Source organism: Merops nubicus, unplaced genomic scaffold (assembly GCF_000691845.1).
Source record: "Merops nubicus isolate BGI_N331 unplaced genomic scaffold, ASM69184v1 scaffold3296, whole genome shotgun sequence".
NCBI classification, from domain to species: domain Eukaryota; kingdom Metazoa; phylum Chordata; class Aves; order Coraciiformes; family Meropidae; genus Merops; species Merops nubicus.
The window spans coordinates 22,738-42,474 of record NW_008616786.1 but is presented as its reverse complement, the minus strand read 5'-3'; the positions used below and the strand labels follow the sequence as shown (position 1 = coordinate 42,474).

Sequence of the window (19,737 nt, the reverse complement as noted above, 5' to 3'; positions counted from 1 at the left end):
TAGATGAGAGTGTTCCTACATGGGGAAAATAAATTTCTCAAAGAATCAACTTTTTCTCGACATGCTTGAAGATAAAGGGTTGCATCAGAAGCAACAGGGAACAAAGATGAGGAGATGCAAGAATACAATATCAGTATTAACCCACTTATTGAAAGAGTCAGATGGAACAGTAGCTATATTATCACAATGAGCCAATATGCAATTTAATAAAGTAATTTAGAAATAATTTATTTGTAACAATAGTTTTTAAAAATCATGCTTGCTAAAAGAATGTAGACATTCAACACTGAAATAATTCCCTGCTTAGAATAAATTATGGGGAAATTTTGTTTGTTTAGAATCTGATTCTGATACATGTCAGATGGGATGATCTTAAAGGTCTCTTCCAACCTAAAGGATTCTATGACTATGATTTTTAACTGAACAGCAATATACAAAAAAAAAAGTGTTCATATCACATGCAGATTTGGGAATTTGTTTTTTAAAAGTATGTTTTTACAGTCTATAACTTATATAAAGATAATTTTCAAAGTTCAATATTAAGCTTGTGCCTTACCAGCAGATGTTTCTTAAGTGCTGTAATTCTGAACAGCACTAAGTGTGGCTCACCTTTTCAATATATTTATTATAGGAAATATATATAAACAGTAATTTACAGACCAAGCAGGAGCTCATTAGATTATCCACCTCCTCAGTAATACAGCCCTAAAAATCCTGTCCATTAACCTGTGAAAATATTGTGCTTGTTTCCATGAAAATAACATCAAGACAAAAAAAAAAAAAAATTCTATTCCAAAGACTAAGTGATGATAATAGAACCCATTTTCTCCTGTTATCTTCTGCATGCATGGAATTACTAATGATAAACAATTTCTTCAATGAAAAACGAGATACAGTAGATTGCAGTGCAGGGAAATGTACAACCAGAGTAGTGCAGAGGGACAGTTAAATACATATTGCAACCGCTTACCAAAGGCACAGCTCTTGAGGGCTCCAAGCTAGGCCTGGGTGCTGTTGAGTACATGTAGTTAAACAATCTGTCTATTTTTCTTAAGGGTACGCCTCCACCTTGATCACTTATCTAAAGAATGAAAAGTTAAGAGTTTTAAACATCATATTCTGAAAAAAAAACCTGCAAAACTCAAGCAGCATTATCTAAATGACTTGAGAAATATTGAAGGTGCAGCTGAGGACCTTGAGTTTGTCTAGTTTGGAAAAAAACGAGGCTGAGGGGTGGCCTCATTGCTTTCTACAGCTTCCTGAGGAGGAAAAGTGGAGAGGAAGGTGCTGAGCTCTTCTCCGTGGTATCCAGTGATAGGACACATGGGAATGGCTCAAAGCTGTGTCAGGGGAGGTTCAGACTAGACATTAGGAAGCATTTCTTCACGAAGAGGGTGGTCAAACACTGGAACAGGCTTGCTAGAGAGCTGGTCTATGCCCCAAGCCTGTCAGTGTTTAAGAGGTATTTGGACAGTGCCCTTAACAACATGCTTTAACTTGGTCAGCCCCAAAGTGGTCAGGCAGTGGGACTAGATGACTGTTGTAGGTCACTTCCAACTGAAAATACTCTGTTCTAACCAGTATGAAGCAAGTGTCAAAAATGATACAGTAATGAACTTGCCTATTCAAATTACTAGTAATACTATTCTGAACACAGCAGGTTTATAAGCTGCATATTATTTTTAGGCATTTACCTTAATAGATAGATCTTCTTTTCCCAAAGTGACTAAGGTTTTGATAGATGGATAGCTTTCTCTTTTACCTTCATGCAATTCCACTGTAGCTCTCATTGAATTCTGAAGATAAAAGGAAAACCAGTGTCTTTCATACATATAACTTTACCATAAATGCTTTTTCCAACAACTTAGAACTTGCATTTATTTTGTTCAATCTAGATACTTTGTGCCACATTTGTACATGTGACAGAAAAGAGAGCATTTAACACAATTTCAATAAGTGCTTCCAAGTCAATGAATTGTCCAGTTAAATTTTTGCATCAGAACTGTGCTCTACATACTTTTAATCTATTTGATGCAGAGTCAGAAAACAAAGCAAATTTGTTTTTCCCACTTGTGTGAACGTTCACCATTACTTAGAGCTACAACTTACTGGTTTCATACTCTTTCATGAGTTGTACCAAAATGTACCTACAAGCAGTGTACAAATTCTCACCTGTTCTTGCCTAGAATTAAATGTTACAAATGGCAAAATAGGGAATTAAATGAATATACTCAAACATCAGAAATCAACCTCAAAATACTGTTATTTAGGAACAGTTTCTCTCTCAGCAAATGTATTTTTCCCCCTGTATTTCTAGTGTTCAATTGCACCACCTAGAGACCATCTATCTTACTTGAAAGCAGGCAATAGCTCTCACATGTTCCATTTTCACTGCTGTTCCAATTACTCAGAAAATCGAATAAACCAAAAGAAAACATGTTATTTACGCTATTCTAAGATATATGGGCTATTTTCACAATAAACAAAAAGACTCTGATCCTAACCAGTCCTCAAATACACAATGAAGAAGCAAGATTATGAAAACTGTAACATAATTAATATATTGTCAGTGCAAATATGGATTAAGTGTTCTAAGTTAATGAGCTTCAAAAACACAAAAGGAGAAGTGGGAAAACAGAACTTGTTTTTAAGTACATAAAGGCATGAGAGGTCTGTAAGCCTAGCTTTTAACAGTCTCAAACCCTCTTTACTTGTTTCAGAATAAGCTTAAGAAAGAAAACTGAAATAACACTTAAGAGACATAAAAAAATCAGAATCTCAATTTCCACAGTAATGTAAGTACACAAAACTCTTCCAAGTATTAACAAGTGCAACCTACCTTGAATAATTCAAATAGCATATGAAACAAATGAGAAGGTACATAGACTACTTGAATAGGCTTGTTTGGAGCTTTAGCTATAAAAATAAAAATTACAAATTATTTTCTTTTTCCAAGACAGTATTTTGCAGCATTTCTATTTACAGAAATAAAACAAAATTGTAGGCAAAGACAAATACGCAAGCATGTTCTAATTTTCCAAGTGCAAGATTAACTCCGTGAAGTCAAAACATCAATTTCAGTTACATCTATCACCTGAAGTTACACATTTTAGAGATGATTTTCTAAGACATCTATGTCAGTCAACTTTGTTTAGATACTAAGGATAGCATTTAGATACTCACTTTTGGAAAGGGGAAGGTTGGTTCCTTTGGTTTTGGGAGTGGGGCAAGTAGTAATGTAATGCTGTTGACAATGTCACTTTGTGCAGAGAAGCATTTCTACAACCAACATACATTCCCTTATATCAATCTCTCCACTTTGAGTGTTACCCATTTCTGAGACTTTTGCAACTCTTCTGCTGAGGTTTAGAAACACCTTAGTCTTATATTTGGACAGCTGTCCAAAATCTGTGAGAGGGCCACTCAAGACATCAATGTTTTGTCAACAGAAATGATGACAAAAATCAGTCAATACACGGACAAGGACAGTCTCATCAGTTTCATAGCATCCAGCTACCATCTTTGCAATAAACTTTTGACATGAAAATCTGTTTCAAGTTAATGATAGGACTTAAAGCATTAACTATGTAAAAAAAATAAATCTAATTTGCCATCTTACACACAAGAGTTCACCACTGATGCAGATATTGCCACTGGATTTTATAAACGTACTTCACAATGAAACAAATTTCAGCTCTATTAAAAGATTAATTTGAAGGCAGCCATGTTTCCTTCCCAGTTAATGAGGATTCTTCACCACTTTATTTTCCTTAAGGCTATAGCAAATTCAGCAGGTAGCACTCTGCATTCAGCACCAAGAAGTAAACATGCCAGGATGATAAACTATAATTCAGGTGCTCACGTAGACACCTTAGAAGAAAAGTAACTTGGCTACAGGACTGCAGAGTTCAAATTGCAACTTACAATTAATAAACCAAACTAGGAATCACAGATATTAGACATGTTTTTTCTTACATACATCACTTAAATTAATTTCACAATTACCATTGAATTCTTCAACTTCCAGATCAGGTGCCACTGCATAGTACTGTTCACATAACATCTTAGCTGTTTCATAAGCATCTACAAAGCAACAGAACAGAACATTGATTTATCAGATCATCTAGAGACAGTCAGCAAAGTTTATCCTGTATGTGAAACACCTCAAGCAAAACACTCATTTTAGTAACTAGTTTGGAAGCATGGAACTGGTATCCATTCCAATTGCTCCTTCTCTGTATGTTTATAGCTCATTTCTCAAGAAAGGGCAAATTCTATTTAAAGCTCTACAAACAAAAGCAGATTAATAGAGACAAGCTATTTTTCATCTTTGTTCAGGGCTTGAAAACCAGGGGTTTTGTCAAAATAGAGCAGGAAAGTTTAAGTCGTCTTTTGTCTGAAAGATTTCTTTAGTGGTTCTAAATAAAACTGGTACCCCATTTGCAAACATTTTAGAAACAACCAGGAAGTGTTAGCTTAGAGAGAAACTACAAACTCACACATGTTTTAACTACATTGCTTAAGCTACCTTAACAAAAGTGGCTTCCTCCTAGTGAGCATGGGCTAAGAACAAGCACATGAACAGAGGGGCAGTTCTGCAGAGAGAAATTTGCTAAGATAACATAAAAATTCTGTTTGACTTTGCCCTACATCTACCACCTTCTTCCTATCCAAAGTTACACTACAAAAGAAAATAGTCACCACCAAGACCCAGAGCTACGTGACAAGCACAAAAAAAGTAAACTCACTATTACACAGAAAGGGCTGGTTAGCTATAATTGTTCTCCTTCAAGATATCTACAGATATGATCTATAATGGGCCCTGTTATCTGAAAAAAACAAACAAACAAACAAACAAACAAAACAAACCACCAAAAAAAACCCAACCCTCTATCAGTTGTTCTGACACCTGCAAGGCAGATGTTCTGACATCTCCAAGGATGGTCATATCACAAGGCTGACAAATGCTGCTTGAAGTCTAGTAAAATGGAGCTAATCAACACTGGAAATGTTCTTGATCAGGGCTCGGGAACATCTCACAAAATCAGCTATTCAGTAGGAATCTTTTTTTGTCAAGATGGTCAGCTTCGAAGACTTTCTAAAAGGGCACTGTTATTAACAGAACAAAAGGTGTCCTGGTAAAAAGATCAAAATCCCATTTAATATCCAGAGATACAGAGAAACCCCAGCCTGGGATACGCATAACTTTGGAAAAAAGATGCAGGAATACCTACACTTCCATGATATTCTAAGATCATCTCAGAACTTCTCATGGCATTGGGGGTAATCCTGTGCTCTAGGAAAAAAGGGGCATTAAGAAGCACAGCCACAATTGTCACTCAACCATCAAAATCTGAAGATAGCAAGGTAGCTTGTATGACTATAAGGCCATCTACATGGAGCAAGGAATATGTTAGCACATTTCAAAGGGCTTCCATATTGTAGACATGAAAATTAGATATGGATCAAGGGAGCAGGATTTGGATGCTTATTGCAGAGAAAAACTTCAAGGGCTCTAAAAAGCATGTGGAGCAGACAAAGCCACTATGCAAACTTTGAGAAAACAAAGAGGCTCTGAATACATCCATTTAGCCTCTAAGTTTAATATAGAACTCCCATCCACTTTCAAAAAGCAGCCACCTTATCACCTTTGAGATGAACAGGAAGGCACTGTCACCTCATGGCCCAGTAAAATATCCAGCCCCCAAGCAAACATGTGTCAAACAGAGTCCAAGTGCAGCCTTACATCTCCTTTCTAAAAGCCATCTCTTTTGCACACTCCTAAGACTGTAACCGGGAGTGCTAAGTTCAAAGCACACTTCATGGTGTGGCTGGAGGTAAGTGGAAACAAGAATGAAGGATCTACCAATACATCTAAAATCCCAGCTCCAGGAACAAGCCAGGGTGTGCTGTCAGCTCAGAAATATTATTGCAGGACAGTCAGTGAGATACAGAGACCCACGTCAGGCATTTAGACACACAGCAATTGATGGAGGCGCTTGAGTAAGAAGTGGCTGTTTAAATTATTTCCTCAATATTTGAAGGGCATACAGAGCTTGTAGCTGCCACACACAGTGCCAAAATCAACATATTAACTCTGACAAATTGCTCAGAACACTGCCTGTGAGCCAGAACATTTTGGAGCTAGCACAGTACACGGATGTGAATTAACCTCTCCATCAATTCTACAAGGAAATGGCCTCAATCACCTTGACTCTAGACAGGCTCTATCTTTAAGGACATCTTGTTTCTTTGAAAGACAACACTGGATAATGTTCATGATGCCCTTGTTTTGTTAGGGATTTTTTCCTTCAGATATGGAAGATCTATTTCAGCTACTGGCTCAAAAACCGGACTGAGCACCTTCTTATACTGTGCACTCCTCTGTCCAAGGCAGTAACTATGAATTTGATGATCAAAATAGATTCAAAGATTGCTATTAGAAAGAATATCTAAACAACGTGATTGTGACATATACAATGCTGAGGTCAAAGTGGAGTAAGATCAATCAAAACCAAGAAGCCGCCTTCATAATAGTAAAAGAAGCATCTACACTATAAAACAAGCTATCATGCAGGTCAAAGTCTGACAGAAGGTTTCCCTCTTACTTCAAAGGCTGAGAGAAAATGAAGGGAAGAAACACATTCTTCCCTTCTTGCAGCTGCATAAATAGCAGTGAAGGACAGAGGGTGGAATTCACTCCTGCAGCAAGACCTGCACTTGTAAAGATACACCCAGAGCATGAACCTTCAACAAACAAGTTCTTGCAGCAGACAGTGCTGCCTCATGCCTGCTTACTAACATCCTGAAAGCACATGAGTGTTCACAACATCAGGCAAACAGAATCTCTAATGCAACTGTGCCTGATCAGTCAGGTACAACCATCTTACACACGTCTTCAGGCTGTGACATGCTCAGATACACAAAGTAAGGGGGAGTTTCACTGGAACATCCATACACCTGAGGACATTTTACTGAAGGGCCTAACGAAACAAACAGGAAAATCTCAATTTTCTTTAGTACCAGCATTGGATAAAAAAAAGCAGTACATGAGGACGTGCTTCTAAGTATTTTAGGGAAGACCACATCTAAAGTTTAAAAAAATACGTAAATACTTAATCTGATACTTAAAAGTACAGATAGAAGCTATTGTATTTTTTTTTCTTAGTTCTGTTTATGCACCAGCGTTTTCTCCATTCTCAATAATGAAGATATTAGGAAGTCTAGATAAGCTCATGGCTTTATTGTGAGCAATGGCAGAACTTCCATTTCTTCTTTTTTAATTTTTATTAAATGAATTTAAATCCCCTTCAAGTTTCTTGTATCACAATAACATATTTCTACCTGTAAGATGTGGTGTTTTTTTTAAATCAACAAAAATACTAGACTTGTCTTACCTTTAACCACCTCTGCCACATTACAATTAGGATCAATACTTCCAATATGTTTGGGATGAGCAGGATTAATATCTCCGCCAAAAAGGAGTGCTAAAATGAAAAAGAAAGGGCAGTAAATCATCTCTCACACTTGAGGCAGCCCAGAATGTTTAAATCTAATAGTATGTGAAACTTAGTGAATAGTGCATCATTTTTTAAAAAGATACTCTAGCAAATGATCAGAATCCTTGTTTAGGAAGAGTACTTGCCTCCCCCCTTGTTTTTAAATTTAATTTTTTCCCCTTTTTCATTTTTTGTAGCTAAGACTAGTTAAAACAGAAATAGCGGCGTGGGAGGGTTAAGGTAAAAACCCACATTTCAAAGTGGCCTATCAAAAATCAGATCAAACTAAATTGTGAAATGCTTCATTCCTACCTCATTATGTCAGAACAGAAGCACTCACAACAATGAAAGCATTATAGTAAAAAGGAGTGAGGAACTCTAAGACAGCATTAAAAGCCTCTTACACTCACCTAAGCTGCAATTTCACAACTGGCACAGAGGTCTCTCTCACTCAACTTTATCCCTGACTCCCAGCAGCATTTTCCCCACTCCCTCCTTTGCACAAGTGTCTGACACTCACCAGATCCTTCACCAAGAGTTTAGCTCTCAGAGAAGTAGAAAGGTTTCACACTTTTTTTCAGAAGTGATTTTCTGCTATTTGAGCAAGTTCGTCAGCTCTGATATTGAACAGATGCAGTATGAGGTGAGTAAAAAACCAAGATCTGAAAGCTTTTCCTATCCCTGCCATGGTGAGCTATTACACTGGCACACTGCACCTTGCAGAACTGCACTGTAAGAAGCAGTCTGCAAATAATGTACAAAACAGAAGTGTAAAGCTACATAAAAACCTGTTTCTGCATTCTTTTTTCTAATTGTCTTTTTCATCAGTGCTTCAAGATTAACACTTGCCATCACAGAGGGATCACTAACATTGCTTAACATAGAAAAGTTGTACAAGGTTAAGTAATCTTCAAGTGTCTTAGAAGTGGTTTTAAGTTTCAACCAGTTAAATAATAATGTCCATAGGAAAAGCCATTTTGGTTCAATGAAATAAGTTTAATATTTTAGAACTACCACAAACGATGCTAGCACTTGACCCAAGCATTCTATTAGGCCAAACTTTTTACTTATTACTAGAACTCTATGAGAGTCTTTTAACTTAACTTGATTTTATGTCTGTCATTTGTCTCCCCAGGTAAGAATAAGCTGCACATTTATCTCACTTTGTACACTTTGCCACATTAAAGTTATTTGTATGCACACAGCAAGGGATTTGTTAGTCACATAAAAGGTTACTGGAAAGATACACAATTTCTAGTAAAATACCTTACACTACAGTACTCGAGTATCCACATTATCTATTACACTAGATAATGTAGATGTAGTGTACTACAGTTTCTAAGAGCTCATAAAAGCAGATTACTGGGCAGAGAATGAAGCTCTAGAGCTAAAAGGCACAAGCTACACTAAAGTCACAAGACCATCCTTAGCTTGAAAGAAATTACTTTTTGCATGGTTGCATACACTGGTTAATAGGAGCTGTGCAAGTAACTCCTTTAACTCTGTAACATGAATATAAAAAGTAAATTTATTAGTAACAACAAATGAAACATAACCTAAAGACAAAAGATGACTATTTCTGGCATTTACTCATAAACAGGGAATAGAAATTAGAGAGAGTCAAGGGATACAATTTAAAACTTAAGTTAGAAATCCTCAACCTCATTAGAAGGCAAGAAAGTCTAGATAAATCCCTGAAGAAAAAAAAAAAATTATAGTGCATAATCCATTCAAAACCTATGGCATCCTTGAATTTCATTACAAAGTAAATATCAGCTCTACAAACCACACTGAGAGATTTGTGAGCAAAAAGCAGCTACTCTGCTACTATCTAAAAATACTTCATGTACCACTATGCAAGCTGCCTCTGCCAATCAGATTAAAAAGTGACAGCCATGACGACAAAGACTGACAGTTTTGAAAGGAGCATACTGGTGGTTCGAATGCATTTCTGATAACTGCAAAGTACCAAATTAACTAGTTGCCAGTATATCTTTTACACAATTAGCATAGAATATTAAGAATTAGTCATGAGCATGAAAAAATCCCCCAACCAAACCCAGAGCTATGGCTTTGTGTTTACAAGCAATAACTAATGAGTTCTCAAAAGATTAAAAAACAATTACTTACTGTGTTGGTTAATAAGCATACGGAAAGAGATGCGATTCATGTAGAATCTGTCTAGAAAATACTGGATGTTACTGCTAACAAATGGATCAAAGCCATATTTTTCCTTGTATTCAATCACCCCTTGCGCCATTGTTGGAACCACATCATTGTGTCTGTTCCTGACTTTAATTAAAACATCTAAAAAGCTAAAGGAAACAAAATTAGAAACAGATTGTTAGAAGTATAATTGAATTCAATCTCTCACTTCTGTTTTGAAGTCCCCACAGGATAACCATTTTATCTGTTTACTATCCCTCCCAGTCAACAAAAAAATTATCAGAGGGAGAAGATTACAAATAAAGCAGTACCTAAAGAAACCTATTTAAAGAGAAATATTTGGTCAATCTCTCACTCACAAAATATGTGCAGTATTTAGGCTCTCAAATTACATTATTCCTCCCCAAAACATTCCTTTAAATTAAATGTCTCTTCACCAGTAAAAGAGAACAAATTATTTTGTTTTATTGAAGTTGTCTGCACCAAGGTAAGTTTTTCTCTGCAACCAATAGCAGCTGGGAGATCGGAAAGGGGACTTGGGGAAAACGACTGCCCTTCCTCATTTCCTGAGCAGTTTTAAATTTCAGTACTTACTTCCCAACACCTAAACCCGTGCAGCATAACTTCTGAGTGCATTTCCTTTACTTATTTTTTACTTATTCCTCTATTTATCTGTTCAAGTAAGCTTGAGTAAGAATATAGGTAATTATCACCAGTGTGACTTCAGTTTCCCTTTACACCACTGGATGGCAGGGCGCATACAACGGTGCTCTCCCAGGCTCCTCCCTGCAGTAGCTCAGCAAGTTTTAGGACATCACCTCCCTTGTTTTCAACAAGCAGCTGTTCGCAAGCACGTACGCACTTTGAAACGTTTTGGAGGATTTTTATTTCTCCTGCCAAGGCAGCTAAACACTTATGATCTTCAAAGCGCTCGTCTTTTTTCCCCCCCAAGTGAAAACTCATACATACTTGAAATATTAATTATGAATAGCTTTCAAAAGCTATTTTTTTTCCAACAACAAAACATTCTCAGCAGATTTATAATGAACACTGAAAATAAACGTATTAGTTATTACTACCTAAAGTAGAACACACCAACTAATGAAGGAATCATAGAATCACAGAATAGTTTGGGTTAGAAGGGACCTTTAAAGGTCATGTAGCCCAAGCCCCCTGCAGTGAGCCGGGGAAAGAACACTAAGACAACCCAAACTGAAAAAGACTACCTATTAGTCACATTTAAAGCAGATGCTTCCCTCCTTTTCGCAACCACTTAGCCAAGACAATCATTTGACAGAACACCACACCCATTCCTAACAAGCAATACAGTTTTAAAATTATTTCTCCCACTATACACAGTCAGCTCTAAAGGAATGTAGGGTTCATTTTTAATGGTGTCACCCTCAGTCTTACCAACAGCTTTTGCCTGAGTGTTAATAAACAGTTCAGTAGTCTTTCAACACTACTCTGTTGCACAGGAAAGGGGAAGTTTTAACTGCTCGGTTCCCCCTTCTAAATACTATCACACTAGAGAATGGTTGTTCTCTTACTTGCAGATCTTGCTGACTGGACATTTTATATACTTATAAGCACTGTAGACTGTTCTTATGTTTATTAAATCTTGATTCTGTGTGATCTGTAACCACTGAGATCTGGTGTCAGTTTTCAAGACAAGACTTAGTGCCTGGCTGTACTGATGCTGCTCCTGTGTTTCAGAGCAACAAGACAAAAAATCAAGAGACTGAAAGCAGAGCTGAGAAGCAACTCTTACAACTGCATCTGAAAGACACCTGACAACACTTTCTCTAACTCCTATTTGCTGACAGCTTTGCTGTTTATTTTTTAAATACCTCTACTATCCACAATATATACAACCTGATGCCTACGTGCTCCATGAGGTCAAACTGTTCACTGACACCTCACTACCAAAGAGCTTATCTGTGCAAAGCGTGCTGAAGGGCAAGAAAAGAAGGGCTTGGAGGTTTATGCGTGACAGACCAGTGTCCAATTACACAAAATAAAGGAATTCTTCATTATTGCAGGATATGACAAACCTCTGGTTCCACCTTCAAAGATAACTGAGTTCACTCAAGTGTTTCCACCAAGCAGATGCTTTTAAAGGACCAAACACACGAAGTATAACAGACATATTTCAATGCAGCAGGGCAGAAATCAAAACACAGTTCCTTGATCTTACCACCCTCTCCCCGGGAAAGACATAAGGCTTTCACAGTACTCAAACTCTGGGAGACCACATCAAGGAATTTTTAAAATCCTCATGGGATTAGCCAGAATGGCAGGGATGCTTCAGAATAGCTCAGTAATGCGTCAGAATAGCTCTGCAGATTTTACTTAGCAAGGTTTGTTTCATTTTTGATGTGTTTTGTTTGTTTTCTTTTTTTTTTGTTTCCCTCAAAATTCTTTGTATCCTATTTTCAAAACCACAATGACTAAATAATGCAGTTGGTTTGACAGATCAGAAATAATTAGTATGAAGCTATTTTAGTCAAGTGAACTTCAGTGGCTTCTGTATTAATAAAAGAAAATTTAAGGGGTTACCATTGCTGTTAAATAAATTAAGCCTACAGACAATGAGTGTCCCAACACAAGTTATTATTTAACACCTTAATGAATATGTATACTATTCTGTTTTGATCTATCACCACAGTGCAAGAAAAGAAGTAATAAGAAAGTCAGTATAAACAAAGGGAATTTTTGCTATGTCTCTTTTATGGACAGCGTTACCTTAAAGATTAAAGACAAGAAAGTGATTAGCAGTCAAAAAAATCCTTTTAAATGGAACAGACATGGAGTGGGGGCTTTTTTTGATTGGCTGCGCTTTTTTAAAGTACCTAGCTGGTACCTGAGGATCACAAGGCAAGTACAAGTTCATACTCCGCAAGATTTCCCTACTAGAAAGTGTAGCTACTTTTGAAGTGCAAAACTAACTGAAGTAACATTTTACATTATTTGAAAGTAACAAAAAGGCACCTTCTTAATCAAGTCTACTCCAATGTTTACTTATTTGAAATGACTAACAGAATCACTATTTTAATCTTAGTGCTGCAGAAAGGATAGTTACTTCTTGTTTACTACATTTCTTGTGTCTGTCATCTCTAGACATACTGGCTGCTTACTATGTCATTTCTTCTCAGTTCCAAGACACCCCCACACACCCTCCCACTGGAGTGCCACAAAGCGAAAAATTAGCACAGAAAGTCATGAGTATAGGGGGTAGACTTCAGTGTTCTTAAAAAGTACATGTGAACAGCACATTTTATAAGCCCTCCAGTTTTTGAAAAACAACTTCTGCCTCTATGTGTTTATCCAGATATTATATTGATGCCACAGGAAATTTCCAACACTTCTGCCTCTTAGAGCCTCTACCAATTGTGGACACCTTAACTTAACACTCCTGCAATCACTGTTTGACAGAACTGTGGAAAGACTTCCACCTGACCACTCTGCAGCTTGAGGAAAGATATTTGCGCTATCAAAAAGGCAAAAGTAGCCTGACCTTTTGGCAGATGCCCATACTGCTGTCAGGGACAGTAGTGAGACAATGTTGTAGCAAGTCTTCGTAAGGTCTGCTAACCAACAGAATGTAATGAAGAAACCGAAGCACCTCTGAACCTCCTCATTACACAGATGCTGAGACAAAAAAAATCCCTTTCAGGGATTTTGTCTGATGGTCATAAAAGGTAACTTGCATGAACATACATCTGTCCTCAAATGCATACAGCAAGAACAGAGATAAGTTGGGCCACTCTGAAAAACATCAGCTTTAGTTTAGCATCTGCACTCATTCCTAACCATTCACCTTCAATATTGCATTGGTACTACTGTCTTTGTAGGCCACACAGCGTAACAGTTTGGGGACCACAGTGGGGTATTTTTCCACTAGATCAATTTCCCAATTCACTTCCCTGCATGGCTTCATAGATAGCTGTGCCAGGTAGCATCTATAATCCTGTAACACTGATACATAAAATGGTTTCTTCAGAACAAGAGCTCACATTCTGAGAATACCAGAGCAGGCTCCAGAGACAAGCCAAGAGAGAACACAAATACTCAAGGAACAGTGTTATGTTCAACTGATCACATCATTTCACCATTTTAGCAAGTATTAACTGAAGAACTACTGCCAATAGCGACAGAGTCCATCTGTGGAATTTTACCTCTTTGACAGATCATTTTAGCCTCCCTTCTCTCCTGTGCTAGTTACCTTGATTAGCCATAACAAAAACAGAAGTCCTCCTCAGCTGACAAAAAGACCTCTCATTCAAGGCACTCGTTCAACTTCTAAAAATCAACTGCTCTGTAAGTCTTCATGTTTTTTGAGTGCTTGAGGTGGACACCACATTCACTTCCTACCAAAAGCTGCTGGGGTCGTACTGGGGTAGAAGTACTTCCATCCAGGCAAGTATCACATCTTGTGACACTAGCTGATCTAAAGGAAGAAGAGATGGGGCCCATCATGAAACATGTAAGTCATCTGATACCACACAGGGCACTAACAAGGATGGGCACTATAGTGACCACAGGATGCAAGGTTGTGTCTTCTATAATATGAAGTATATAATACATAATATGTAATATGCACGCTTCTACTGTGTGCTCAATGCAGAAACAGAACAGCTGAGAGGAACCAAGAAATGAAGCTTGCTCCAAATCCCTCTTTATATGCTACTCTATGCAAAGTACTTCTCCCCTGACCATAAGGCATAAAACAGCGTAGGGCTAGACAGCAGCAATATGGAACACCAGTAGACGAGTTAGAGAAATGTTACATTTATCTATAGGTTATTACAAGATAAATCTGGATGTAGTTGAGTATTTCTGAAAGGCAGTTTGCAAAGAATATTAAAATAGCAGCTAATTACAGCTCAATATGCAGGTAGATGACATAGCCCACAGAAAGTTAGGAAAAGATGGCATCTAAAGAGCAGAAAAGTAAATCTGTACCTAATTACATATAATGCAATAATTGCAAGGCTTCAGAGATTTTAACAAACAGTTATACTGAATGAGTAAATATTTGGTATATCAAATATTTGGTATACCATAGTAACATGGAGTACTTCAAACTATTTCAAAATGCCATTAAACAGTATCAAGAATGCATGCTATCCATATGGCAGAAGCAGATAATTCATTTATTATGAACAGACTGAAAAAAAAAATTAATCTCCAAGAAAACTGTTCATCAACTTTTTAGAAAAAAAAAATATTTATACACAGAGTGGTGTACCTACCTTGCACCTCTGAAGTCCAGAAAAAGCTGCTGAAATTCAGTTACCTGGATACAGAATATCTAAGATGGTACCAGAAGCTACAGAACCACCTTGCCTTTAAGTGCACACCCAGGACGTTACTGGCACAATAGGACTTCTGTTACATTTACCAGGCTCACTAACCTGTCTAGGACAGCTTGTGCCATCTCAAAAGGCAACAGACACTTCAATTTTGGTAATTTAATCCCACTCAAAATGTTCTTCTAAATTAAACAACAGGAAAACTTATTGCTGAACTAGCCACAAACAAATTCTTTCTCAATCAGCAAACAGGCTGCAAATACATAATCACAAAATGTAACAGCTAAAGGAAGTCAAAAAGTTCATCTAATTTACCCACTAAAAAAACTTTTTTTTTTGAGACAGATTATTTTTAAATGAATCATCACAAGAAAACAAATCACTTACTCATCCAGAACATGAGGATCCTCAGGACTTTTGTTTTCATATTCTAAAAGCTCAAGGAAACTCTGCATGTACCTGAAATAAGCAAAAAGTTTTTAAAAGTTAAAATACTTAAATCTAAATTACTTTTTAAATTTTTTTTAATCTTACATCTACAACTTCATCTGAAACTACAGAAGTTAACAGCAGCAAAACCTCTCTTCAGATAGGTCTGTAATTTCAGGTAACTCTCCCATGATCTTGATTCCCTGGTCATCCACTCTGTATGGATGTTAATTTGCTCCCATGTTCCTCAGACAACAACTCAACCTTCCTTCCAAAACAAAGCTCAAGGGAGCCCTCCCCAAAAGTCATGCTAACAAGGCTGCACCAAGCTGGTCCTCCCACAGTACTCCAGAGGAGTACACCCCTTCACACTCTCCCATGTCTCCTCACATTGTACCTCGGGCCATGTGACGCCACCCTCAGTTTCACAAAAGCACCACTCTTACACAACACAGCTCTCTCTGCTTCACACATTTGGCACACAGGAGACATTCGCTGAGGCTTAGAGCCACAAAAGTGCCACAGAGAACCCAAAGAAGATTTAAGGCAAAGTACCACTCAACAGGAACATGGCCAGCCAGCTCTGTAGGAAAACAGCCCAACACCAGTATAAATGCCACTGCCTCACACCGCTGGGCCTGAGGACCAGGTACCACCCTTGAGGCAGGTGCATTTAGCAGTATAGATGTACCTTTAAAGATTACAGAACTGGTATCTTTCTTGAAGTAAATCATGCAAGGCATCAATCGAACATAGTGGCAGGGTTTCAGTGTTTCCAGAAGGAGCTGCAGTTCCTGCCCCTGTTGCCCTCCCTTGGCTCCTGGTTGAGCTCTGCCACTCACACCATGGTAACATTAATGCCAACAGCTGTAACTCCCTGCAATGGCCAAACAGCCAGATACATTTGTTTGGGGTTTTTAATCCTTCTCACATATGAAAACAACTGACAAAAAGGTCTAACTGGCTAAAGCTAGCACATGAGAGAAAAGATAAGCATGAAGCCTCTAATAAGGAAACAGCAAAACAAGTGACGAAGCCTTTCCTCTTTCAGTAGCAGCCCTTTAGAGCAGCTCAACAGAGTGGTGCACACACAAGCTCAGTGCCTACAAGACTGAGCCCAGTCACTGAAGCTTGGACAACTACACATTATAACAGCTCCTCTTTTGGTAGCAGTTATATATGAAGAACAGCTTAAGTAGGCTATGAAACTTTACCTTACACCTTCAAGTTATAGCAAAGCTCAAGACAGCACCACTGTCTACATGACTCCCTCCAGAACCACATGTTGCTGCTCCACCCCCCATTTCAGTTACAGCCATCACAAGTTCACTGTGACATTTCTCCACAGAGACTGACATTTTCAACATTGTCAGCACAGTAATGCTAGCTCCTGTCCCTCTGTGGCTTTGCCCTCTTGCAACCATCACAAATCTCCAAAATGTTTGGCAGTAACAAGTTCACAATGTAGCTTACGCCTCTAGTACTGCTTATTTTAAAACATTTCTTTTACTCTGCTAAGAGGTAGGCACCAGTTTAGAACAAACATCATACCACACTCCCAGGAATTCAAGAAATTGCCTATGGTCACTTCAGGGAACAAGGCAGTAACTTAAGGAGCCATAGCTCACTATCCACTGATGATGAGTTCCTTAAAAGTGCAACATTTAATCAAGGTCAATCAAGTTAATCATGGGTACAGGATAGGAAAAAGGGTACCATTATTACAGTGAGCAAAACAATCAGCAAAGGAACTCCAAAATGAAAGATGGGAAAGTGGTGAACAAGGCACTGAGGCAATTCAGGGCATCATCAGTTAAGCACTATGCAGGCAGACAGATGAGCTTCTGCCTTCCTGCCAAACCAGGCAGAGTCATGCAGAAGCAGTGCACAAGTTCCCCTCCTGTGCCCAATTCTGCTCTGCCTCTAGTGAATACATGACGCTCCAAAACCAGTCTTTGCTAGCTCCTTCTCCATTTCCTTGATGGGTGATGAGAACAAATCTAAATAATTCAATCCATAATTGTGTCAGAGAGGAAACTGACATTCTGGACTTTTTCTGTGAACAGAGAAAAGGGGGATTGTTCATGTGGCATTCTTTTTATAGTAAATACACTTAGGAATTAAAAAAGCCATGTAATTCAACTTCAGACCATCAGCATTGTCAGACCGGACTAGTTCCCTCATGCTGTGGGTTTTACTACAACAAGCTAACTAAGACCTGCCTTTGTAATTAAATATTTGCTGTCTTCAATTTGTTTCTGTGGTAAAAGGAAATCAGGCAAAATAAATATTTTGTTATACAGAGAAAATCCATCTAGTCAAAAAACACCTGCATGATTTCTCTGAAGGAGTCTTATTCTAGTCCTCAAACACAAGCTGATCTCTTGCCACTCAATGACTACATCCACATTTGCATTTTTATTTCCAAATCTAAATCTGCAGTACAGTTTTGAAAAGAATTCCCCAATCTTTACTTAATCCATGCTGCTTATATTTGGAAAGTGGTTTCAGCACTTCTGAGAAGATCAGGAACAAACCAAGCTGGAAGCTGCTGTAGATAGATGGGCTTCACACACTTGATGCACAAGGCAGACATCATGACCTGAACCAATAAGTGAGCCAAAATGCTATGATTTCTCCAGTCCAGACAATACCTGGTGGTGGAGTCTGTCACAAGTACCCTCCACTCTGTAAAATGTTTCTTATATTACATAAGACCAAATGCTGTAGGTGTCAGGAAGTTTGCCAATAACCACCCCTCTACTCTTTATGCTTCTCTCCCGCTTCCTTTCAAACATTCCCCCCAGTTTGAAATCCTTTCCTTTTCTACTTGAACTCTTGTTGCCACTCTCCCTGTTTTGTGGAGGCCTCTTTGTTTACTGCCTTCTCTTTGGTCTTCCCCACACCTCCACTCCACTCTTCTACAGCCATTTTCACAAAGGCAACAATAGCCATTTCTGCCTTTCGGAACACCCAGGGCTGCAAGCCAGCTATCAAGAGAATTCAGAATCACAGAATCATTTAGGTTGGAAGAGATTTCCTAAAATCATACAGTTGAACCTCCCTGCTCAAACAGAATCAGCTAGAGTAAGCTGTCCACAGCCATGTCTAGTTGAGTTTCGAATATCTCCACAGCCTCTCTGGGCAACAGTCTTGCGTCGTTTGTTCATCCTCACTTGTAAAAAAGATTTTTCTTTTGTTCAGAAGGAATTTCTTGTGCTTTAATTTGCATTCACTGCATGTTATCCTGCCACTGAGCACTACTGAAAAAAGTGGCTCCCTCTTTTTCATTCTCTCCCATTAGGTATATACACACACTGATAACATACACACACACCCCCTACACCACCTGTCACCCACCCAAGACTTCTCTTCTTCAGGTTGAACAGTCCAGATGGCTTGCTCAGTATCTCCAAAGAGATATTTAGCTCTCAGCTTCTTCCCACATGAAAGATGCTTCAGTAAATCTGTGTCATGAAAAAAGTGACAGCTTGTCTTGTGGCAAAGTCGGGAGAGGTTATTAGGAAGCTGCTGACCCCCCTCGGTTGTCATAAAATACTATGAAAGTCACGATTCTGAAGATCCAGGACAATCACCACACTTGAGAAGCAACACAGCAGGTGCTCTTTACTACAGAACTCCTACCAGAAATGTCACACCTCAGCAATCCTGTGGTGATGCTGAGGATAAAGCAACAACAGGTATTTCTGGTACTGAATGTAACTGATCCTTGATTTTTGTGCTGTGTGCACATTTGATTGATTGCCTGTCATTATTGATATGCTGTATTGAGATTTGCATTCTTTGTCAGCTCATCAGGACATTGGTCCTAAGACTGCAGCCCCTGGAAAAAAAAAAAACAAACAAAAAAACCCCCACAAACTATTCCTGTGTTGAAGGCTCAGCACTTTTACTAAAGTATCAGGCAGAGGCAAACCAGGTGTTTCTCTCACCTAATGCATGAAGTAATTGTGGAGAAAACCATCTCAGTCAGAAAAAAGACCAAAGCAGGTCTCAACCAGAAAGAAGCCACCAAACGTGGTCACCCATCTTCATTCAGCAGAACCAGCAGGGAGAACAGCTTCCGAGGTCATTACGCTGCAGGCTCAACATAGCACCAATGAGGAACTGAGAGTTTGCGAAACAAAGGAAAACTACACATATTAAATGCTCTAAGGAAACTTATAAATGTGCTGAAGTAATTTCTCTTCAATCTCTGTGGTGGTAGAGAAACTATGGAAACAGGCAATGCTTTTCCATTAGATAGCAAACAACATTTAGATGTCACTTTCTTATTCTAAAGTACATTGGTATTACTTTAGAAGTCA

The 19,737-nt window shown here is 38.3% G+C and overlaps 1 protein-coding gene across 1 annotated transcript in view; it reads right to left on the bottom strand.

Moving 5' to 3' along the window:
* Positions 1 to 19,737, bottom strand: part of LOC103775468 ([Pyruvate dehydrogenase (acetyl-transferring)] kinase isozyme 3, mitochondrial) — a 32,117-nt gene that overhangs the window by 7,406 nt on the left and 4,974 nt on the right. The window contains exons 2-8 of the mRNA XM_008942923.1: positions 15,368 to 15,439; positions 9,630 to 9,814; positions 7,398 to 7,487; positions 4,006 to 4,083; positions 2,840 to 2,916; positions 1,695 to 1,796; positions 971 to 1,081 (exon numbers count right to left, since the gene is read on the bottom strand). Of these exons, the coding sequence (XP_008941171.1) occupies positions 971 to 1,081; positions 1,695 to 1,796; positions 2,840 to 2,916; positions 4,006 to 4,083; positions 7,398 to 7,487; positions 9,630 to 9,814; positions 15,368 to 15,439 (715 nt within the window). The remainder of the gene's footprint in view (positions 1 to 970; positions 1,082 to 1,694; positions 1,797 to 2,839; positions 2,917 to 4,005; positions 4,084 to 7,397; positions 7,488 to 9,629; positions 9,815 to 15,367; positions 15,440 to 19,737) is intronic.